General features: G+C 52.4%; 9 protein-coding genes across 9 annotated transcripts; 5 read left to right on the top strand and 4 right to left on the bottom strand.

The window, feature by feature from the left end:
* Positions 1-380: 380 nt before the first annotated feature.
* CKM354_000250400 (uncharacterized protein) lies at positions 381-3,008 on the top strand (the record flags this gene model as incomplete). The annotated part of the gene is made up of 1 exon (XM_044797665.1): positions 381-3,008. The coding sequence occupies one exon, from the start codon at positions 381-383 to the stop codon at positions 3,006-3,008; it is 2,628 nt and encodes an 875-aa protein (XP_044653600.1).
* Positions 3,009-3,161: 153 nt separating this feature from the next.
* Positions 3,162-4,967, bottom strand: CKM354_000250300 (uncharacterized protein; the record flags this gene model as incomplete). Its single annotated transcript, XM_044797664.1, has 3 exons — positions 3,162-3,586; positions 3,646-4,810; positions 4,863-4,967. The coding sequence occupies 3 exons, from the start codon at positions 4,965-4,967 to the stop codon at positions 3,162-3,164; spliced, it is 1,695 nt and encodes a 564-aa protein (XP_044653599.1).
* A 1,398-nt stretch (positions 4,968-6,365) lies between these two features.
* Positions 6,366-7,658, bottom strand: CKM354_000250200 (uncharacterized protein; the record flags this gene model as incomplete). The annotated part of the gene is made up of 1 exon (XM_044797663.1): positions 6,366-7,658. One exon carries the CDS (start codon positions 7,656-7,658, stop codon positions 6,366-6,368), a length of 1,293 nt encoding a protein of 430 aa, XP_044653598.1.
* Positions 7,659-8,416: 758 nt separating this feature from the next.
* CKM354_000250100 (uncharacterized protein) lies at positions 8,417-9,381 on the top strand (the record flags this gene model as incomplete). The annotated part of the gene is made up of 3 exons (XM_044797662.1): positions 8,417-8,502; positions 8,556-8,796; positions 8,848-9,381. 3 exons carry the CDS (start codon positions 8,417-8,419, stop codon positions 9,379-9,381), a joined length of 861 nt encoding a protein of 286 aa, XP_044653597.1.
* Positions 9,382-9,906: 525 nt separating this feature from the next.
* On the bottom strand, positions 9,907-10,377 carry CKM354_000250000 (uncharacterized protein; the record flags this gene model as incomplete). Its single annotated transcript, XM_044797661.1, has 1 exon — positions 9,907-10,377. The coding sequence occupies one exon, from the start codon at positions 10,375-10,377 to the stop codon at positions 9,907-9,909; it is 471 nt and encodes a 156-aa protein (XP_044653596.1).
* Positions 10,378-12,564: 2,187 nt separating this feature from the next.
* CKM354_000249900 (uncharacterized protein) lies at positions 12,565-13,626 on the top strand (the record flags this gene model as incomplete). The annotated part of the gene is made up of 1 exon (XM_044797660.1): positions 12,565-13,626. One exon carries the CDS (start codon positions 12,565-12,567, stop codon positions 13,624-13,626), a length of 1,062 nt encoding a protein of 353 aa, XP_044653595.1.
* A 1,441-nt stretch (positions 13,627-15,067) lies between these two features.
* CKM354_000249800 (uncharacterized protein) lies at positions 15,068-16,865 on the bottom strand (the record flags this gene model as incomplete). Its single annotated transcript, XM_044797659.1, has 2 exons — positions 15,068-15,992; positions 16,048-16,865. 2 exons carry the CDS (start codon positions 16,863-16,865, stop codon positions 15,068-15,070), a joined length of 1,743 nt encoding a protein of 580 aa, XP_044653594.1.
* A 1,578-nt stretch (positions 16,866-18,443) lies between these two features.
* Positions 18,444-20,363, top strand: CKM354_000249700 (uncharacterized protein; the record flags this gene model as incomplete). Its single annotated transcript, XM_044797658.1, has 1 exon — positions 18,444-20,363. One exon carries the CDS (start codon positions 18,444-18,446, stop codon positions 20,361-20,363), a length of 1,920 nt encoding a protein of 639 aa, XP_044653593.1.
* An 803-nt stretch (positions 20,364-21,166) lies between these two features.
* CKM354_000249600 (uncharacterized protein) lies at positions 21,167-22,699 on the top strand (the record flags this gene model as incomplete). The annotated part of the gene is made up of 1 exon (XM_044797657.1): positions 21,167-22,699. The coding sequence occupies one exon, from the start codon at positions 21,167-21,169 to the stop codon at positions 22,697-22,699; it is 1,533 nt and encodes a 510-aa protein (XP_044653592.1).
* Positions 22,700-22,759: the final 60 nt, after the last annotated feature.

Below are 22,759 nucleotides of genomic sequence, written 5' to 3'. Positions count from 1 at the left end.
TTGGCTTGCGCGTGGATCGATGCGGAAGGTGACATTTGAAGGCTATCGCGTCATCAGAATGTTGACAGCAGGCGATGGCCCGGTCAAGCCGTGTCTTTCCAACTGGCTTGGAGGTAGAAGCTCAAGGTTTATGACCTGGATACTGAGCAGCGTTGTACGTAAGCAATGGACGAAGATAGACTCTCAATTGAGCAAAAATGACATCGACAATGTGTACCAAGCTGATTTTGAGCTTCTGATCTCTCAATATCCGTTGAGCCCCTGTCACGCTCTGCAGATTATCAGAATAGGAAGTAGCAACGGCCACTCACCGAATCTCTCCCCAGCTCAAAGTTGGGCAGTGACGAATCTTCGCCCCGGAACATGACACAAACAACAAAATGTCTACCTTACAAGGCGTATACAAAGACATCATCTTGGCTGAAGTCGCTGCAGACAATACGAGGTTCACTTTTCCACGCAGCAGCCATCTCATCATCGCCACGCCAAGACATATCTTCGCCTGGGACGCATCTGGCATTCACAAAATCTTCCAAAGCAGTCGAAACGGCATCATCGCTGCCAGAGAAGCCAAAGATGGCTCAGGACTCCTAGCAGTGGCCAGTAAAGATGTGGTCGTGCTGCATGACACGAAGAGGGGCAAGGAGCACAGCTGGGGGCTGAACGCTCCTGACGAAGAATTGCGACACTTGGAGTATTCTCAAGATGCCAAGATGCTGTACTTGTCAACTACGTCGCACGGCCTAATCCAACAGTACAGTCTGGAGAAGTACCGTTTGCTTGAGCCTCTACAGAAACATGAAAGCGCTCCTGTTGCACTTGCCGTGTCCTGCACTGGAGACTTGATGCTATCTGCATCGAGTGATCCGCCTGCGATCTTCCTCAAGAGAATGACACCGAGTTCCACAAGCACATTAATTCAGCCTACCTCCTCGACTGCTGCGGTATGTACTGCAGCTTTCCATCCCGAACGACCGAACATATTCATGCTTGGCTTTCGAGACGGAACGGTAGCTGCGTTCGATGCTACGAAAATCGTCAATATCACAGGCACCTACGAAACTCAGCTCAATTTTGGCTGGGAGATTTCCAGCTTCCAGAATCTTCACCGCAAGGTCACCACGGAGAACATTCGGTCGGAGTCTACGAGCATCTTTGCACCAATTGCTGGAGTGGCCTTCTTGCCTGGCTACAAACTGCGGGCTGTCACGGCCGGCCGAGATGGACGTTGCCGCATCATCGACTTCGCGAAAGGAGGTATTGTACTTCGTACATGGCACTGCAAAGAGCCATGTACTGCACTTGCCATTCTCGCAGGATTTGCCAGTGGCTCTGTTCGGGCTGCTACTACTGGAAATGGTGAGCGAAGTGAAGGTCAAGACCAACAAGGTGAAGTGATCGCTGTGGGATTAGCAGATGGAACAGTTCAGCTTTACAATAGTTTGGGCTTGCTACTCGCTCAACAGCGAGTGAGCTCACGGGGGGAGAAGATTATCAGTGTTGAGTGGAGTGTCGGCTCAGCTCCTGTCGCGATCAACGATGCAACCTTGGGCAACTTTGACGACGCAGATCCCGATATCTCCCTCAATGCAGTACGGAGTATCGCCACGTCTGCGCCTGTCAAGCCAAGGGCTGGTAATGTCACGAGGCAACAGGCAACGAAAAACGGTCTCGGTCTGCCAAGCAGCTTGAGTAGAGGCCAGGGACTACCAACACAACAAGTGCAACGCCAGCTGATATTCCACCCCGACGAGATCGATACCTCTACTGTGCGGCGCACGCCGATATCGAAGCAACAAATCTTCGCACCTTCCTCTGGTCAAGGATACAAGGACTTGTTCGCCCCAGGGGAGCGGGATCCACCCTTGTATACGTTCAGACGACAAGTTTCCAGTCCACCAAGAAATCGCCCTCGCATTTCAAGCCAGACTTTCATCAGATTTCCGACTTCGAGCATCAAAAGCACAAGATCAAGGCGCGGCACACGTGCATGCTCGACTCTGGCGTTTGCAGGCCGCACGAGTAGTGCCAGCTCCACAGCAAGGCAGAAAGGTGTAGCAACGAAAGATCCGCTTGGGGTGAGGCAACAGGAACAGTCACAGCTGCCTCGGTCTCGCTCACAAGGTCGTCAAATCGCATTCAAGTCAGCTGGTGTCGTCCCGGGCGATGCTGCGATCGCGAGCTTTCGTCCACGACCGAACAGACAAAAGACACGGTCCAGAGGCAGGCCAATTGTACGCGCCAAAACTTCTCCGATTCAGGGCCGTGAGCACGAAGAAGATCTCTGGCTCACATCCGACAATGACGAGAACCTTGCCAATTGCGAAGTACCTCGAAGACGCGATGATAAGCACCGATACCAAGCCATCTTAGGACAAAGCCCGCATCAAGATGGTCATTCTTCTCAAGGATCACTAGCAACGCACGCCTACGTTGCTCCTGGTAAAGGCCTCTCAGCAGTCTCCTCAGACGTCAGACAGCTTTTCCCGCGAACGTCTTCGCTCTCCCCACGTATAGCTCGGAATACCACAGAGCTACAGGATGCAGCAAACGGGTCGCGTTCGATACCAAGAAAGCAGAACGATGGTGCCACCGACGTGCCATCTCCACGCTTGTGTTCTCCCATCGCTCCAGCAACCAAAAATCCCAAGACTCCCTGGACTCGAGTACGAGCTGGGAAAGACGCCTCGCAAAAGCGGCGGAATCCGAAGCAGGAGCCAGATAGGCAAGCGGTAGCGCCGACGAGATTCAGATCCATCAAGAAGAACCCCTTCGTGACTGTTTTGCTGCAGTCGGATGGCTCGATCGATGTACCAGCAGTTTCTCCCGAGCGGCCAGCCGGGCTAACGAGAAGTCCCAGTTTTGATTGTTTAACCTGTGCTGGGACTCAAGCGAGAGTCCAGGTGCTGGAAGAAGAGGTCCAGAACTTGGAGTCTGAGGTTTCAAAGCTCAAGAGCATGGTCTTGCGAGGAGCCAAGTCGGGCGAACAGAAGCGCTCGTGGCGCTAGAAGCGTGCTGCGGAGTGAGCATCATTGCAACTCATTACTGATCAATTAGCTCATACCTGTCACATTAGAAGTGCATGCACAGAGCAAGGCTGACGCATAATTTCAATGCCAATAAAATTCGTGATACATGATAGCTGATACCACATCATCACCTCACTTCACTTCCTTATGCTCCCTCACATCAACTTTCTCATCATCTCCACTGCCCGAAATCTGTCTCCCCAACTCCGGATCCTCCGCACTCATCTTTCTCCCGCGATGATGCTGCTGCGCCAACGAAGCAGCTCTAGGATCCACACTACTCGCTCTTCGAACCTGCGTCTCCTCGCGTTCGATATACTTGAGCGGGCGAGTCGACAGCGTCGCTTCCTTATCCAAGAAGACGAAAATATCTTTGCCGCCGTTCGAGTGTGTACGGAAGTACTCGTCGATATCTTCGAGTGTGCGGCCTGCGGTTTCGGGGAAGAAGATGTAGACTATAGGCACGAAGGAGAAGTTGAAGACTGTCCAGATAATGTAGAATTGCCAGCCGAGGTTGCGGATTCCGCTGGGGGTGATTTCGACGACCATGAAGTTGCCTGAGAGGAATGTTAGCCGGGAGCTGTGATACGTGCTAGGTGATATCAATGGAACTCACAAATCCAGTTTGTTGCTGTACCAAGCGCAGCACCTTTATTTCTCATCGAGAGACCATTGATCTCAGCAGGATAGAGCCAGGGCACACCTTGCATACCGATGCCGAAGAAGACGTAGTAAAGGAAGAAGAACGCCACACTGGCGCTAGCAACTTCTCTCTGGTTGGGGTAACCTTCTTTATCGGAGTAGCGCAAGAGAATTGTGATGAGCATGTAGCAGCAACCTTGTCCAAAGGCAGCGTACATCAACATCTTTCGACGACCCCAGCGCTCGACGTTCGGGATTCCGATGAGTGAGAATAGCAGGTAGCTGACACTGTTGCAAGCGGCCAGGAGTCGAGCCATCCTGTTCGTGAATCCAACAGACTCGATCAAGACAGTCGGCAAGTAGTAAGAAGTCACATTGATACCGGACAGCTGTTGAATTGCTTGTGCGCCCATTCCGAGGAACAGTCTTCGAAGAGTCGAGGTACCAGCTGCGTCACCTTGCTTTCCGCGAAGTAGATCTCGGACACGCACAGAGTGCTCCCTCTCGTATTGAATGGAGAACTTGATCTCGCTCAGCTCCGTCTGAACATATGGATCAATGGTATCGGTGCCTTCGACATCGGCCAGGATCTGCTCGGCTTCTTCGATACGGTCTTTCTGCACAAGCCATCTCGGTGATTCAGGTAGCCAAGGAACTGTCGCGTACAGAATGATGATGAAGATGAACTGCAGTGCAAGAGGGACTCGCCACGCAACACCGCCTGGAAGGTAAGAGAAGCCAAAGGTAACCCAGTTGCTCAACGAAAATCCAGCAATGTTCAGAATGAGCTCGATGACGATCAGCTTTCCTCTCCATGCTGCTTTCGACGTCTCTGCTTGCCAAGGAGGCGCAGTCGATGTATTGAGGCCGTTACCAATACCACCGACGATTCTGCCAACGATCATGTGAGGGACCGAATAGGCTGTGATTTGAAGAATTGCGCCAATGCTCATGATGGTAGTGCCGAGGAGGATAGTTTTCTTGCGTCCGATCATATCACCAATGAAGTATGCCAGGATAGCGCCAAAGAAACAACCGATATCGTAGATTGCCGTCACTGTGCCGAGAAGTCCGCTGTTGTTTCGAAGACCAAGCTGATCGAGAAAGTCGTCTGTTACGACAACACCGCCGAAGACACCCTATACTCAATTAGAGCCTGGACGCGCGAAGCGTTTCGAATGCTTGGCCTACCTGATCATAGCCAAACAATGTCATGTCTGTACCGCACGCAACGGTAACCCAAAAGGTGAGCCATCCTCCCCGTAGGCCGAAGTATCGATCTTTCATCCCAAACATCTTGAAAAGTGATGTTGGAGTGACTGCCAGGAGCGGCTGGGAAGCTTTCGCAGGAGAGATCGACTTGAGTGACTGCAAGGTATACAGACATTCGGGTGTCAATATATAGACCCATGATCAGCTGTCCTCATTACCACGGTGCCCTCTAAACGGCCCGCCAAACTGTATGAGCACAAACTCGCAGATCTCAAAGCCAATCAGCGGCATCTGTGAACCGAGATCGCGTGAGTGACATGCTCTGCGAGTGCAGTGAAACCTATCGTCAATCATTAATGACGCAGTAGTGCACATCCTGGCTCTTCTCCATGCGCCATTCGCGCGGGTGACGGTGGGGAGGCTGAACCATACAGGATGACGGCGGACAAATCTTCGGTGGCGTTTCGGCGCTATTGCAAGGTGCATGCTTTTCGTGCCTGCGCCGATATGGCACGGACATGATCGCTGTTCAACATTCTTCGAACTTACAGTTCTGGAAAAGGTAGAGGATCAGCGGAGACGGTATCTGAAGGCTTTCGCCAGACGCTTTGCACGTTTTCTGGCTGCTATGTGTCGACGATGTGCTGCATCTATATTGTTGAACCACGCTTTGACTTCTTCTCGAACGAACGGAGAGTTTGAGGTTGCGACCCATCCTTGTATTTTCCCCGCATATCCTGCGAAAGTCTGGCTGGAAGCGAGCAAGATCGACGAATGGAAGCACAGTCGACAAATACACATGCAAGATCTCGCATTGCTTTTCGCCCCCTCACTGCAATTACAGGATGAGTCTAACAGAGTACAGCGTCATCAAAAGAGCACACGCGGCGTGCTTGCGATGCGTAGTGCCTAGGGTTGATGATGGCTGGGTTTGGAATCCTGGAGTATGTGGCACGACTGTCGATGAGCCGGCAACCGGCGGCACTAGCAAAAGTGGGCCGGACTGGCGGCCGTCAAGCCTGGCGCCCGTTGAAGCTTGTCAGTGTCAAGCAAGCGATCAAGATCTTGGAGTGGCCTTGATCGAAGAACTCGTTTGGACGAAAAGTAGAGACCGCCAAGCAGACTTGGTCACAGAGGGCAAAGTTGGTGATCCTGGTGCTGCATACACAGCATGGTCAAGATTGCGCGCAGCGGTTCCCTCAGACTGTGTCCTCCTCGGTTCAGCTGTGGCACGATCAAAGTGGGACGCGTCATGGTGTCGCATTGCGTGCACTGCGTAACTCGCAATGTCCGGGCGAGCACTCACGAAGAGACCGGTTGCAGACGAGTCGAACGACCCCATATCGGATGCACTTCGGCACATCAGGCGTATGCTGGGATGCTTCTCGTATGTATCGTGTTGCGCCATGTTTACTTGACGTTGTGATGTAATTGCAGGGAGAGCTGGAAAAGGTCTACAACGACCACGGAGAAATCGCAATCTCAGCCCGAATCCGGTTGACGGCCGAGGAGACTCACGCCAGCAAGAGCAGCACCGAGGTGGCCGAAATCTGACATTCGTTTGCGACCAAAGATGTGAACAGCTTCCCCGTGTGGCCATTCAAGCAGGCCGGCATACACAGACAGGAAGCTTCCCGCAGCGAATGCAGTTGCAGCAGTAAGCACAACCGTCTGCAGGTTTCTGTATAAGAAGGAGTGCGATTTCGCGTTTCGCAGATGCAGCTTGTTAGGTTGTCCAAGTATTGGGATCTGGTTCCACAGGCCAACACCAAAGCTCTGCAGTGCTTCGGACATGGTAGGCGAGGATGCACTGCTCCACGGCAGCAGCATCTTGTGAGCTTTCCAGTATGCATGCGCCTCTTCACGCGACCTGCAGCGGCTCACAGCAAGGACATCCTCAACATTTGCAGCAAGTGTCAACTCTTTCTGCAGACGCTCTGTGTAAGCAGCAAGTCGCTTGTACTTGCGCCGCATCGTTGTCGCTAGCCAGTCTTGGGGCAATTTGGGAAAGAGCATTAGACTGAGATACGCTGTGACAAGACAATCGACTGCACTTGGCCGTTCAGTATCCAGCAGATAGGTCTTTGCGCCGAGCATGTCCTGCAAAGGCTCGAAGAAGTTGTCCGCAAGCGCATTGAGCTTGAATATCGCCGCATGCTCTGGCCGCTGGAGCAGACTGCGCAATGTCTCCTTGCCTCCAAGTAGCAGACTCGCTCTCTTTTGTGTCGCAGCCTCAAACTTTTGCTCCTTGCCAACCCCGTCAAAGCCCTCTGGCCTGTTGCTCATGTCCTCGTGCACATTGTCCACGTCGATGCTCGATACGCCCAGATGTTCTGTCCTTAGCCGGGCAGCATTTCGCTTCTGAGGCGGTAGAGTGTAATTGGCGTGCCATGGGAGGATCTGGCTGTAGGCAGGGCGTGTTGCGAGGCGATAATTCTCGAAGCCGACATACAATGAGATGTCGAGGAGAAGTTGGGCATTGTGTTCGATAAGGGAGGTGATGGCGGCGGCATCGGCGGTCTGCTGTGGATCGAGTCCTTCCTGGATGATGCGTTTGTCCTTCAAATGGCGAGTGATATTGTTCAGTCCCGACAGTCCCGCTGTGCCATCGACGAGATATGGGAGTGGAAGGCTTTCATCGTGAGTAGGAACGAGCTCGTAATCGTGGGGCGCGTATAGCTGGAGTAGTGCGACAGCAGCGATGCATTGCGCATCGATCGAGGGAAGTCCGAAGGCAGGGCCTAAGATGGAAAGCTTCATCGTGCGTGAAGCCATCTTTTTGTGAAGCTCGCGGCGGAAGAAACGTACAGATGGGAGACGCGACGGCGGCGCGTCCAAATCGAGCTCTGCACCGGCATGCTACTTCAGGTAAGCCCGACGCGACTGACTTCACCACAGAAGTCGATACATGGAGTGTGACAACGGCAACAACAACCATACTTGAGAATGCTCGTGCAATGCCATGCATACAACAGCCTAAAGTGCTATATCATGCAGTCTGCTGAGGCCGTGAGTTCAGCCTCAGCTAAGGTTTCAAGTCCCGAAGTCTAGCATTCTCCTCGTCAGTAGGTACGGCAGCAACGTATTGCGGAGGCTCTAAGCCTGGCAGCTGTACCGAGGAAAATTTACCCTATGCTCTGGAATGATGTATAGCGCTATGCTCTAAGTCGCATGGATTTCTGAAGAACGGTAGAGAGATCAATCGGGTCGCAAAGAAGAAAGCATCTCACGCGCTCTGGCAGAATCTCTTCGGTCAGAAGTACACCCAGAGCACAAAGACTTTACTGGTGTCTGTAATCTGCAGATCATCAACTTGCTGACTATAATATGGTGTTGCCAAACTCAAAAAGTTGAAGATTCGTCTATTTCTTGTCCTTAAGCTCTTGCAACCATGGGTCTACGGGATCCAAATAACACGAGGCCGCCAACCGCACATTTATATAATAGCTACCGTGACCCCCAAGATAACAGGATTCACAAAGCCAGCAGATCTGAAGACTAGGCAAATCGATCGAACATTCCAATTCAGAAACATGTCACCACCCGGCACGATTCCCGCTCACCATTCAGGCAATACTCGCAAGCACCCTCTCCGTGGCCCAACAGGTTACAAATGCCAGTCAGTCTCCCCCTTCACACAGATTCATTTATGCAGGACTGACAGAGAGGCAGTGGTAAGCAAATACTACCTCGACTGGATTTAGTGCGGGCCGGCCGACCAGTATTCCTCGATGTCGAAGGTATAGAGTTGACCGACCTCTCAAGCGTCCTCATGAAAGGCGTTGGTCGAGTTAGCGTCGTTAACGAGAAAGATGAGATCGTTCTCGACACGTTCGTCTCTTACCCCAGCGATGTCTCTCACAGGCCAGGCTGGTACAAGAGTGGCGTTGGATGGAAAGATATTCGCCCAGATGTAAGTAACAGACTACCAGAGACCTGCAACGTAAACTGATTCATCTCCCAGAACTTCGCACGTCCCATCGGCGTGGTACTCCACGAGCTCAAAGCCATCTTCGACAAAGCGGGCACAGTCGTCGGCCACGCACTGGAGAACGAGCAGCAGTATCTCCGCGGTTTGCCCTGGTCACATTGGCATCTACGCGACACACAGCGCTTTTCTGGATTCGCCCAATACGCCGGGAATCCTGAACATCCCAGGCCGGGCCTCAAGGTTCTTGCGCTGAGCGTAGCCGGTATCAAAATCCAGGAGAAAGTGCATTGCAGTGTTCAAGATGCTCGTGCTACGCGGAGGATCTACTCCATGCATTCCGACGGCATTGAAAAGGAGCAAAGTGAGGCCGTCTTTCAGGCGAAGTTGCTGTACACCAACTTCCCGCGAGAATACAACCCAGCGACAGATCCTACTGCCAAGTACTTGGTGGTTGCGGACCTCACGGAGCAGATGGCCAGTCTAGGAATTGAACCACCTGCTCTCTCCAGCTCCATGCCTGTAGGCGAGGCCAACGAGGGTACAGATGAGATAGAGGCGAAGTTGTGAATGTCAAGTGGAAGAGTCAGGCCATGGTCGCCAAGCTCCGACGCACAGCTTCGCTCCGGGCCATCCGATGTGGATATACCCAGTACGTCGGCTAGTACATTTAGTCAGAGTGAGAGACCAGAGACAGTGCGTGACTAGCGTGTATTCGTTGAAGAGCCATGCGGTTCATTTTTCTATCTATGCTTATTCAAGTCTTCGCTCGCAGCGACGCCCAAGCAGGCTGATTTTAGAACCTTTGTTTGCATGTAGACAGCTAATGAATGACGGTGGTGCAGTGCATCTGAGCACTCTCAGCGGTGCTTTATGCCCGTGTTAGTCCTGACTGTGCTTCTCCAGTTCCGTTGAACGCATGTCGCTCGACGTTTTTCCCCATTCCATGGTCCTTCAGCCCATAGTCTCGAGCGATTCAATCCACCAACCCGCCTGCCAATGCTTTCGTCTTGGGCCCTTGCTGCTGCGTGATTCGGTGACCCTGTGCCAACCGATTCTTTTCTTTCTTTCAAAGCTCTTCTTGCTGACCATCTCCTAAACCTTCCTACCCAAAGCCTCCTCAACCACCTCCGTCCAGCCCTTCACCTCCCTCATAGCCTGCACAACCTTTACCACCTCGCCCTTCAGCTTGCCACCGTCCTCCTCCATCGCATCCTCGAGTCCCATGACCTCGAAACCACTCATCACCAGCTCTGAATTTCCCTGCAACTCCTTCACTTCCATGAGGACAGCGCCCAAACCAGCTTCTTCAGCTTCTGCGATAGCGTACTGGAAACGCTCAACGCACTCCTTCATGCCGAGAACACAGTGGTGGAGAACAACGAGACACTCCTCGTCAGGGATCTCGTCGGCGTACTCGATAGAGGCTTCGAGTGTTGGTGCGGTGGTAATTTTGATGGTCTCATCCATGCGCTCGAGTAGGACGTTGATGTCGCCTGGAAGGTATTCCCATTGCTTGAGGATGGCGGGGAGGAGCGACAAGTTGATGGTCGAGAAAGTCGACATGATGTGTTGCGACTCGTGGTGGCTGTCTTGGATAATGTTATGTCTTTGTGTGTTCTGGTGATGCGCGGTGTGCGATGCTGTTCGGCGGTGTGTCTGGTGTAAAGAGGTGTTTAGGATTGGTGTTGATATCCGCTGGTGTAAGTCGAGATTAAGGTGCAAAGGCTGGCCGGCTTTTGTGTTCTCAATGCGACCGAACAGGAGTGAATCTTCACGTGCTCCCATTCACTTCTGCATTCGAGTCGAAGCATTCACAGAAAATCTTGCATTCTGAGCAACTTAGTGCTTTTCGCTGCATGGTCGAGCCGACCTCGAAAGCAGCCGTCCTTTCCTCCAGTCTGTGGCGTTGCTGCATACTCCAAAAAGGTGTACCTCTGCTAGCAGAGGAAATAGGTCGAGAGGTAAGCACAGACAAACTTGTTCGTTGATGAAGTTACCGTAGCCTGGTGCTGTCAACTCTAGAAGCTACTGAGGCTCAGGTATGTCGACGAGACTTCTGAATCGGAGCAAATCTCGAGCCTTAGACAAAATGTATGCAGCGGTTGTTGTGTCGGAGTTCCGGACATTTGGCATCTTCAATTCTGGTCCCATGGACATTCCATGGAAGGACCGCTGAAAAGCTTGATAGTTTCATGTTCTCCATGGTCAGCCACGCGTACGTGCGGTCCTTAGTTGCACTTCTGCTTTGATATCGTGCACACAAATCACACTCCAGGTGATGTCCACGTTATCGGTGAGCACACCGGCGCTTGAGTCCTGCTAAGTCGCATGCCTTGCATCGAGACCAGTCCACGTCTGATGAGAGCTTAGCCGCTCTTGACTCGACTGGCGAGATGGAGTTCATTCTGGATCAGCCGTCGCAAGTTGTGGCGCATGTCTTCGCGGTCATACTTGCTTGATTCAGGCGGCAGGTTGCAGTTCTCACCTTGGCCAAATAGTAAGCCGTTCTCATACTTTCCGTGCAGATCTCTGAGACTTGAAGCTATTCTCGCTTTGTCCGGTGCTATATAGTATACCGCAACTGTTCGACCACGGTGGCTTTTTAAGAAGTGCTCGCTTCTACTATCGTGCCACCAGTAGCCATCAAGTATTGACAGACCCACACGTATCGTAGGAGATGTAATTGGACAATGGTAATGGTGCCGAACACGATACGGTACCGGACCGGTTCCGTGGTCAAGCTGCAGAGCCAGTCTCCTCGATCGCGATGGTCAGCGTGGAGGCCGAACAGCAGGAATGGAGGACGTGCCGATCCGCGCGGTATGGTTGGCAGGAACTGCTCAGAAGGTGAGGTCGAGGGCAGGAGGAATTGCCGCAATTGCCGAAACCGCTTCTCGTCCTCTCGACGTCGTGCCAAGAGCTCGAACTCCACGCATTTCGACACGACATACCAAAAGCATGGTGCAGCCAGGCCGCATTCCCGACATCCGAACTTCCGAAACTTCTTCTAGACGCCGCAGAATCATGGCACCCATCTCTAAGCCTTGCTTGCGGCCTTGTTCGTGGCGAAAAGGGCTTAGGTGAAGCCCTGCCAGCGCCTTCTCGAATGGTCCCAAGGGAGGATCTGCAGAAGGCGAGGTGACCTCGACCAATGCCACAAGTGTCCGTTGAGCTCGCAAAAATGCCCGTGTATCTGATCAGAGGAATCGCAAACACAAGAGATACCTGTTCATGGGCGCTTAGCATTCTCTCTGGGCCATTTGACTGAAGCTATTGACAATGCAGCAGATCTGGCGAGGCGAGACTCGTGTCGTCCATTCGATCATATATTATCTACGCGAGATGTCCCGACACCAATATCCTCCAGACTGTGGTCGCCAGAACGACACCGTTATGCTCCGTTGTGAAGAGTCGATCTTTGTCGCCCTAGCCAGATTACACTTTCCTACCCCAGATGCAGGCGCTCTGGGTGATCGACATTCTGCAGCTCTTTGCCGCTAGTCTCGCTCCACTCTATTCAGGCACGCGCTGCGGAAATAATCACTGCCTGGACAAAACGTCAGTTCGCCTTTCAAAACCATTTGTGCCTAGACAAACATCTATATTCTCTGATACTGCTCCAATCTTTGCAACTTTTTTCGAGGATTGGTAAACAAGCTCATTCCGGCTACTTTCGGTGCTATACCCGAGCTGACGAAACAATAAATCACCATCCGTACGTGAGCTTGTGCTCAATCGCACAATTTGGCCATGACTGGGCCAAATTCACCGACATCGGCAAACGAAAAGACATTCCGATTCATTTCCGATCCTGGCCACAAGGAAAATCTATCAGGCCGCGTGCGAGCGGCGTGCCTCACCTGCAGGCGGAAAAAGATCAAGTGCTCGGGAGAGTTGAACTGTCGTACTTGTCGAGAGAAGGGGCTGGTTTGCGAGGGACTACCTGAGAGGAAACGACCTCGGCGAGACAGCTCGAGTACATTCTCGTTAAGTACTGCTGCTGCGGGAGTGAAGAGGAGGAAGACAGATATCGTTGATAAGCTTGCAAAACCAGCGATCAAGGCAAAGCCGCGAACGGAGTCGCCCAAACCTCGCGAAAACCCACCTATGGATCCCAGAATTGCACAAGCACGTGTTGGAGAGGCATTGCCGTCGCCTTCTCTCACTGAGCCCCCACTTCCTAGCGTCAACGTCAAGATTACCTACAAGCAAGCACAGCCACCTCAAAGGGCCTTCTACATGGACAGTTGGCAACTCCAAGACGAAGCATCGTCTGCCAGCGAGTCAAAACCCAAGCCAGCGCTACAACCTCAAGCCCAGACCTTGAGGACTGCTGATGCAACTGCGAGTACAGGAAATGGAGCACCAAGCTTCCAGCTTCAGTTTCAGCTTCCTGAACATGCAGTCGACTTTCACCCTGCCGATGAAACGCCCGTCATGCCGACGTTCGATAACACCAGCCGACGACAAACAATAGCTTTCCCGTTGCCTTCTCCAGACTCTGCATTGGAGCAACAACGAGATCCTTTCGCTGGAGGAGGTGGCGCGTACGACGACATCGCTACGTTACTTTACGCCAGGATTGGCATGACTCCCGGTAACAACGACTTCGTGGGCTGGTGGGAGACCAATCCAGAGCTCACGTCACTGCTTCCTCATGAAGCTTCGCAAACGGCGACTGCAGCACAAATTCCAGCACCACAGCCGCAGCAGATTCCCATGCAACAGCAGACAGCGCAACCACCACCGGCAGCCCGACTCTCAAGCGCTGGCGATTACTTCGATCATTGGCATGGTTGGGCTGGCGAGTGACAATTATGGTGAGTAACATCTAGCACTCGGGAATCTGACGAAACGTCAACGCCATACTTTGGTTCTCAGCTGACTTTACCAAAGGGGTCTGGAGCTGAAGATCGGGCTATCGGACTCCAGCATCTTGCACTGCAAAACCAAGGAGCATCGCCAGGAACCTTCGTCCGAGAACTCCCGGGCGAGCAATGGGAATGATACTATCCGCCCTGCCGACATACCATCGGTCAAAGCTCAGTTTGGAGAGGGAATACCACGGAGACTCAGTGCGGGCCAAGTTCGATGTCGATGCCTAGCACCCGTATAATCTCAAAAAGTGCATTGCAGTGCCACGAGAAATCCGGCCAATGTGCTCATTACCAAATTCACAACGACGTCAAGCTGCACGATATCACTCGCTGGAGGACCAATCTGGAGTCAGATTCGATAAGTTGATTGATTGATTGTTGAGCATCCTACACTTCGCACGATCAGCTTCCACACATTGCCTGGATTCGACCTGGATCAGGAATACGAGCAACGTCGAAAGAGAACTGCAGTGGCACACAACAATTTTGCCTCATCTCATGCGGGGACATGCTCAACAACTACTACATCTCCGAGAAACATGCGCCTCCGAGCCATGGCTAGTGCGGCTTAAGAGAAAAGCTCCCCACGCGCGAATCAAAAATGACAAGAAAAGCATGATTCGCAGCATGCAAGCCAAGTTGTCAACACTTCGTACTCATGGCTTCTGCAAGCGACGAACTTCGAGAATATATGAAAAGGCATTTCAAGCGAAAATTTCCGGCTTTCGCCAGAGAAATTGCACCATCTACAGCGACATCAAAAAGTCGGTGACTACAGTACCACCAGCACGTAATACCAAACAGCTTGCTAGCTAGCTATTACTTCCATCAATCCGCGTCGAGCGCGTTCACGCAGACCCCATCCCATCAAGGTTCCTACGTGACCCCTCCCTCCCGTGAAGCACCTCTTTGCCGCAATTGCCGGCACGTGCTCGCACGCCTTGACCTAGCATACATTCAAGCACTGCGTATCTTTCTGTTGATCCTGTTGATCAGTATAAGCACTCGACGTTATATCCGGGAGGCCCTTTTCACAGCTTGATGCGATACTGCAGGCTATACATCATTGTTCGGAGTGTTGCCCGTGTGACGCGTGAAAGGTCGCGACTGGATTCGAAAGCGGTGATTCGTGCCATGCCGCTGCTCTAGATGTCATGTCGTGTGCTCTGGTGATGCTGACGCTGGGGTCGGGCACCCGATAGGTTGTCAAGTCCGACCACCTTGCGAGCGTCGAGCAGGCGTGTACGCGAGCATACTCGTTCACAAGAGGTTTTCACTCGACGACCTCAGTCGAGCATTTCTTCCTCAAAGGCCGGCGAGGTGTTCAAAAACTTTTGATCTGCGCTGTAGGACAAGGCAGACGTTTCGTCTTCACTTCAAACCATGCCTTTCTCGTCGCCTCCTTGGGCCTCCTGCGCGAACTTTCTCCAAGTATTGGTAAGAACCAAGTACTTGATACTAGCCTCCGCAGCATCGAAGACGGCGCCATCAAACGCAGGCCTGATCTTGGCTCTTGCGACACCTAGAGGTGCGGTCGCAGGATGTCTCGCGAAGATTGGTCTCTCATCGTCATCCATGGAAGCTGTCTTGACGTCTCTTGAACTTTGACTCTTGAGTGATTTTGTTTTCGCCGACCACATGGTGTCGACCGACTCATCGCTCGTTTCACGCGAGAGCGTCATGCGTTGGATTTCCAATTGAATGGGAGCTTTCTGAAGGGCATCCATGTCAATGTCCCATGGGCTGCTGCTGGTGCTGTCATCGGACAGGCGCTTCTTCTTGTCTGGAACAGCGGGTGCAAAGACATTGTCGAGCGCGACCTTGATGTTGTGGTCAATGTTGATGGGGAACTCCGAGTATGTGTCTGAGACGCAGGTGGTGTAGATGTCGACTCCCATGCGGAAGAGCAACTCTTGAGCGTCGGCGGTGAGAGCGGTAGTGTTGAGCAAACGTGGAGCGGAGGCATATGCTTGTCGCCATTCACGCACGCGCATCAAGAAGATGATATTCTCCGCAGTGAAGTCTTTGCTGGCGGCGAAGTGCAGTAGTGGTAATGGATTGACTGCCAAGGCCTTTTCCAGCGAAGCCATGGAGAAGATCTCTTTGCTGCGCGTGGAAACGCCCACCGAAAGGTTACTGACTTCGCCAGAGTTCACGCTGGGTTCTCCGCTTTGGGCGCCTTTCTCTTCCCAGTTCCTGATAAGCGTGAGGGTTTCACGCATCTGTGCTCGAGACACAAAGGCCTCGTAGATGGGGAAGAAGACAGCGACGACTTGCATGACGATGATACCTGGAGCAAGCCTGCGACGACATGTCAGTGGAGAAGTTAGACAAAGCACAGATGAACGTCACATACCACATTGGTGGGACCCATCGAATGTTGACGGGCTTGAACTGGATGCAGAACACCGCTGCGATCCAGAGTGGCGTTCCGGGCAGGCCAGAGATAACGCTGAGCCACGTTCCCAGACGCCAGTAGTGGGTGTCGTGGATATTCCTGATCTTCCAGAGGGTCCACAGACCGAAGAACCATGACCAGGCCAATTGCCAGAAAGCAGATGGAACCCAGGCCGCTGACTTACGGCAAAGTGCTTGGCCCTTTGCGTGTGGCACCTTACCAAAACTCCTCCAGTCGCCCTGGAGTTCTGGAGTAGCGGCATAGATGGCAGCAGTGATGATGACTTGGATGAACATGCCGATCCCGATGTAGGTGTAGGACTTCTTGATCTGTGGCAAATCCTTCCATCGTTGCCACCAGCTTCGCACTCCTGAACGAGACGCTATCGAGGCGGTAGAAGCTGATGCAGCAGATGTGGCGAGCTTCTGTTGTTGGTCACTGATGCTGTATAGTTGGACTAAGTTTGCCTGGAAGAGTGCGATGCCGAACGGGAGATAGATGCTCATAATCCAGAATTCCAGCGAGCAGAGGAAGTGGCCATTCGTGGTGTATGCCAACACGATCTTGATTAGGTATAGGTGCAGGCAGGTGACACTAGCGACTGCGATTGGCACATTGCGGATTTTGATGAAGGGCAAGTCGCGATTCTTGATCAGCCAAGCGACGCCGGCGTAAAGGATGACGGTCCATGCGATAATAAAACCAGCGTATGCCTTTCCAAGATCATCCCAATTCACAATGTCGCCCCAGTTGCGACCAAGAGGTTCAAGACCCATGTTGAGCAGGAAAAGTGCTGCGATGGAGGACAGTGTTTAGAGTTCGGAGGGTGAGACCACGACCTTATGTCCTCCTCGCTCGCGACACGGCTGCTACAGCCACAGGAGCTCCTAGCCCGCTCGTAACATGCTGTTGTGGTCGGCTTGCAATCCCTGGTTCCGAATGTATCGTGGCTATAGCGTGACTCGAACGTGTGGGTGGAGAAAACAGCTCGCCATGGGCGGGGATGCAAGCCATCATAATAAGCTACATGAGCACCACTCTTCGTGAAGGTGTATCGAACTAGCCTGGAGCCGAGACTGGCAGTGATTCGCCTCGGTACGCCACGTGTGTGTCGCGCGCGTGCAGCTTGACCCAGAGGGGGCTAGAGCAGTGATTTCGCGCAGAAACGCAGATCTTTCCCGGATGAACACGAAACCATCGCGGATCTTGCCAGCTGGAGAACTTGCTCAAGCATTTTTGCGCAGATGTGCATATACAGTAATGGCGCATCGGCATGTTTCAACTGAACATCGTGGTGTCTCGGTCATTGGATGTGTGTGCTGCCCACATGGACGCCATCAGTTCTCGTTGAGTGCTTCGGTACCGCTCGCAAGCAGGTGGTCGGCGAACGCGAGGTGGCTGCGGCTGGACCGTCGGATCCAGAACCTCCAGCGACCAGACCACAGCCACATGTTGAATGTGTAACGAGATGGCGCCGCGCCATCACTTGCAGAATAGACATGCTCTAAACGGAATTTGTCCTGTCAGCTCCATCTTCTCCGATCAGCGTGCATTTAGACTATTGGGTCTAGTTCAGGCTTCTTGTTAAGCTTGCTTGCTTGTCGGTACTCGGCGCAGCCTTGATCTTGTGCAGTCAGTGTACAAAAGCACGATGGGCAAATCACTGTGAAGTCAATGGAAGCTGAGGCTCATCTCAGATGATATGTCGTGCGACCCTACGGCCAAGGCGTGGCCTGCAGCCTTCGCCGTATTCGCCACGGGACGGTCAACCGCGCTGCAGCAAAGCCTGGCCAAGTTCTGCTCTTTCCTATCGATACTTGGCCCGACTGTACCAACTCTCGCTGCTTCTGATCCGTGTGGGGAAATTCGCGAGAGGTGAAGCACAAAGTCTAAAAGTTGGCTGTGCATTCTTGCGGTACGAATGCTCCGCGGACGGCTTAGTAAGATACTTGACCACGGCAGCCCATATGTAAGCTAGGCCACATACATGTACTATGGGGTTCACACAAACTGCCCACGACATCCATCAATGAACTTTGCCAGGCATCAGGCTCCAATCTTGCATCTCTCCAGCCTGATAGACTATCAAGCAGCCAGTGGACAATCTCTGCTTCGATCACAGCAATTATGGCCCGCAGCAAAAGCAAGAGAAATGCTCCGACTCTCGCAGTCCCCACGCTCAGCCTGATGCATCGCGCATGAAATGGAGGTGGCTTGGAGCCTCATGAGTCCTCGGACAAGGCTGAGAGGCTCGGTGTATGCTACATGATCTGCTCCAGCCCGCGCTCAGCTGTACTTCCGTCCGATGTTCCACAAATACTCGTCTGACCTGGTCTGCTTGCAAACCGATCGCTATGTCGCGAGCTCAGACCGGACGCCCTAACGGCGCTGGTGGCGCATTCGAGTCCAAGCCTGACACTGTCTACACTATCCTACCCGCAGACGAGCAGTCCAGCCTCCGATCCCTCAACAAGCCCGCTCCAGCGCGGACGACATGGTGGTACTACCTCACGCTCGACACCTGGATCCCTGAAATCATCGCTGTCTTTATTAGCTCTGTGTCAACCATTGCCATTGCCGCAATTCTGCGCTACTATGACAAGAAGCGCTTGCCGGAACTGCCATGGGGTATAACGCTCAACGCTATCGTCTCCATCCTGGCCACGATCAGTCGTTCGATGCTTGTCTTCGCAGTATCGACATCGATTGGGCAGCTGAAGTGGTGTTGGTACTACGAGAAGAAGCGGAAGCTAGTAGACATACAGACAATGGATGCTGCCAGCCGAGGCCCTCTGGGATCTATCATTCTGCTCGTCAGTCTTCGGGCACGTCCATTGGCTACAATAGGCGCCATTATCACTATATTGGCGCTCGCATTCGATCCTGCGGTTCAGCAGATCTTGAATTACCAGAGCAGACCTGTACTACAGGTCACTGAGGGACCGCAAGTCACGTACGCCACAGCTTTCCCGCTGAACATAGATCCTTCTGGATGGGTGAATGCTACCATAGCTGGTGTTTATTCAAGCGCCGACCGCTTCGATAGACAGCTCAGCTGCCCGTCAGGAAATTGCACCTGGGAACCGTACCAGTCCCTGGGCTGGTGCTCGAAGTGCCAGGATGCAACTTCTTACGCTAGGATCGTTAACTGCACAATCCTGGATGATCGCATTGACGAAGGTATCAACGATAACTCCACCAATTGTCTGGTCGACTTTGGCCATGGGCTCAAACCGAAGGTTCTTGGAGGCTTTCTAGTTTCGTCCAGGCCAGGGCCAGTTGGAATGAGAGGGTATTCACCGTGGGTCTCATACAACCGATCGTCCTACGCGACAGAGCTTGTGTGGCCGTTGTATGCACTGACCGGCTATGACCGTATCAACACGACACGCCTTGGAGTTTACAATCCGTACCTGGTCTTAGGGCACGTCACATCCAAGCTATGCAATGGCACTGTCAGTAGTGGCATTTGTATCTCTAGTGCTCAAGAGTGCGTGCTCAGTGCATGCGAGACTAGTCTGATGTCGAGCGTCGGCAACGGAACCTCCGTCACTGTGAAAACCAGCACGAATTTCGGCTCTATGTCGATACCAACAAGACAGACGCCGACTTACACGGAATATTGTTGGGAGCGGCAAGCCAATGCTTCGGTGGCCAGCAACACAACACAGTCGCGTAAAATGCCCAACATCACGACGTCTGGAAATTGCGGAAGAGGTCGTCTTTTATTTTGGGATATGTATGATGAACTCACGAATGTACTTGTTGACAGGCTGAGCGGTAATTGGAGTCAAATCTTTGAAGTCCCTGTTCGGGGCGGGACCGTGTATCCACTTGATGAACCGATAGCGAGCTCGGATACAATGCGATACATGAAGACAAATAGACTGCCCGAGGTCTTGGAGGGTGTCGCGGCATCGCTGACTGAATTCGGTTTGAGAGCCAATTCCAGCTATACGACCACTTTAGAAGGCGAAGTCTGGAACACGGAATCATACGTCTCCGTGTCCTGGCACTGGCTCATCTTACCTATCGTTCTAGTCGCCGGCTCTGTCCTCCTCCTTACAGTCGCATCATTTCATACTTATCGCTGCAAGCTCAGATTATGGAAAAGCTCGATTCTCCCTCTGCTCTACCGGAGCCTGGATCGGGATCTTCTCGATGACCAGCCTGTCCTTCGAGATGCTGGCGCTATGGCGACTGCTGCAGAGACTGCGAGCGTGAAGCTCGTTGGGACATCTCGACGAGATAGAACGGTCTTGGTGGCCTCGTGATCAAGCTGGCAAGAAACTCTGTACAGATTGGATGCCAACAAAGCTTATCGAGAAGGTCGAGAGTGGCTGCGAATGGCAGACGTCAGTTGTTGACTCCACCTGGCGATTCGACACTGCAGTGGTAGGTTGGCTTGCTAGGGCTCTCTTTCTGCGCGCTGCTCTCGGACTGCTGTAAGCGAATTTAGAAGGGTCTGCTTGCTTCTGATCAATAGTCTTCTTGCTGCAGTTTGCATCTGCTTTGCTATTCAAGTTTTGTCAGCCTCTGTTCGCGCGGTCAATGTGAAACCAGGCACGAGAAATGTCTTCATCAACGATTTGATCTTGAACAAGATCTTGAGCTATACTTAACAAGTTCGAGACATTCTCATCCGATGTTTTTGGGGATCTGGCGCTGAGCGTCCAATTGCATTCGTGATGGGGTCAATTGCGCTTGCCCGAAAATCGGTCGTACCTCCACCCGCTCGTTTTCATGTTCGTCTTTGTCTGTGACTGCATATTTTGTCGCAAATTCCCGACCATAGTGGCGTAATGTGATCTGGAAGGGCCGAAGCATGGATTGAAGTGGTTGCCTGCCTTGGGTATTGACAATGCTGACGCTTGGCAAAACGGTATGGCCAATCAGGTGTGGCTGAAGACCCGCACTTACGACAACGTCTTGGTACATACAATTCCATTGTCATCTTTTGAAGCCGTATTTCATCAATCCATTGAGTTGACGCAGGAGGTGTCGAACTCTGCTAAACCTCATCCGAAGACTACACTGGGCGTCCGCAGCAACAGTTCTTCTTCCGCTTCGCTACAAGATGGAAACACACAATGCAGCAGTAGACAAGATATCATCTCAAGTACGACAATTTTACGAAGCAGAAAAGCCGTATCGCATCTATCATGGCTCTACAAACAGCACTCGCGACTCCCGCCGAGACCCGAACAGTTCCATAGACACAAGCAAGCTGAACCATGTCCTCGACATTGACACGACCAACAAGATCGCGACTGTGGAGCCAAATGTACCCATGGACGACTTCGTGAGAGCAACATACGCCAACGGTCTTGTTCCGCTCGTGGTGATGGAGTTTCCAGGAATCACTGTCGGAGGAGGCTTCGCAGGAACGAGCGGCGAGAGCAGTTCTTTCCGTCACGGCTTTTTCGACAACACTGTCAGATGGATCGAGATTGTTGTCCCGACGGGCGAGGTCCAGCGTATCAGTCGAGAGGAGAACCCAGAGCTCTTTTGGGGAGCAGCATCATCATTCGGCACATTAGGAGTTGTCACACTCCTCAAGATCCAACTCCGGGATGCAGCAGAATACGTGGAATTGACCTACCATCCCTTCACCAAAATGGACGACGCAATGAAGCTCGTCGAAAGCGAAACTTCCAATCCATCAATCGACTTTCTGGACGGAATCGTCTTCTCTCACAACCACATAGTAATCTGCTCCGGGAAACTCACCAACTCGCCACCAACATCCCCTTCCTCCCTCTACTACTTCACCCGCGCCCAAGACCGCTGGTTCTACCAACACGTCGAACGCCTCACAAAATCCCACTCAACAACCAACGCCACCACGACAATCCACACCCCCCTCGCAGACTACCTCTTCCGCTACGACCGCGGAGCCTTCTGGGTCGGCCGCTACGCCTTCAAATACTTCCTCACCCCCTTCAACCGCATCACCCGCTACATCCTCGACTCTTTCATGCACACCCGCGTAATGTACCACGCCCTGCACGCCTCCGGCCAAGCAAAAATCTACATAATCCAAGACGTCGCAATCCCCTACCAAAACACCTCAACCTTCCACGATTGGCTCGATGAGACCTTCTCCATCTATCCAATTTGGCTTTGTCCATTACGCCAACGCCGGGATGCAGAGAATTCAGAGTATGGATTATATTCTTCTCTTGCGAATCCGGAAAAGACGCCGGAGTTCATGATGAATTTTGGAGTTTGGGGCCCTGGCTCTCGTAATCGAAAAGAATTCCTCCAGCAAAACCGCTCTTTGGAACATAAGGTTGATGAACTAGGCGGGAGGAAATGGTTATATGCTCATGCGTATTATACTGAAGAGGAGTTTTGGGGTATGTATGATAAGAAAGAATATGATGCTTTGAGGCAGAAGTATGGAGCGCAGTATTTGCCGAGCGTGTATGATAAAGTGAAAGTGGATTTGGAAGGGAAAGATGAAGGAGCAGCGGGATGGAAAGAGATGGTTTGGGGACTTTGGCCTTTGAGTGGATTATATGGGGTTTATAAGGCGTGGAGAGGAGGCGAGTATTTGATGCAGAAGAGGACGAGTGAGAAGATTATGGAGATGAAGAAGGTGGAGTGATGAATGCGATGAGTAGAATCGGACATAGAGTATAGACGTTCACTGTATGTGACGAGTTCA

This window comes from Cercospora kikuchii, assembly GCF_019650295.1.
Source record: "Cercospora kikuchii DNA, contig_00002, whole genome shotgun sequence".
Lineage (NCBI taxonomy): Eukaryota > Fungi > Ascomycota > Dothideomycetes > Mycosphaerellales > Mycosphaerellaceae > Cercospora > Cercospora kikuchii.
Note: the sequence above shows the minus strand (reverse complement) of the source record. Positions and strands in the feature narration are given on the sequence as shown.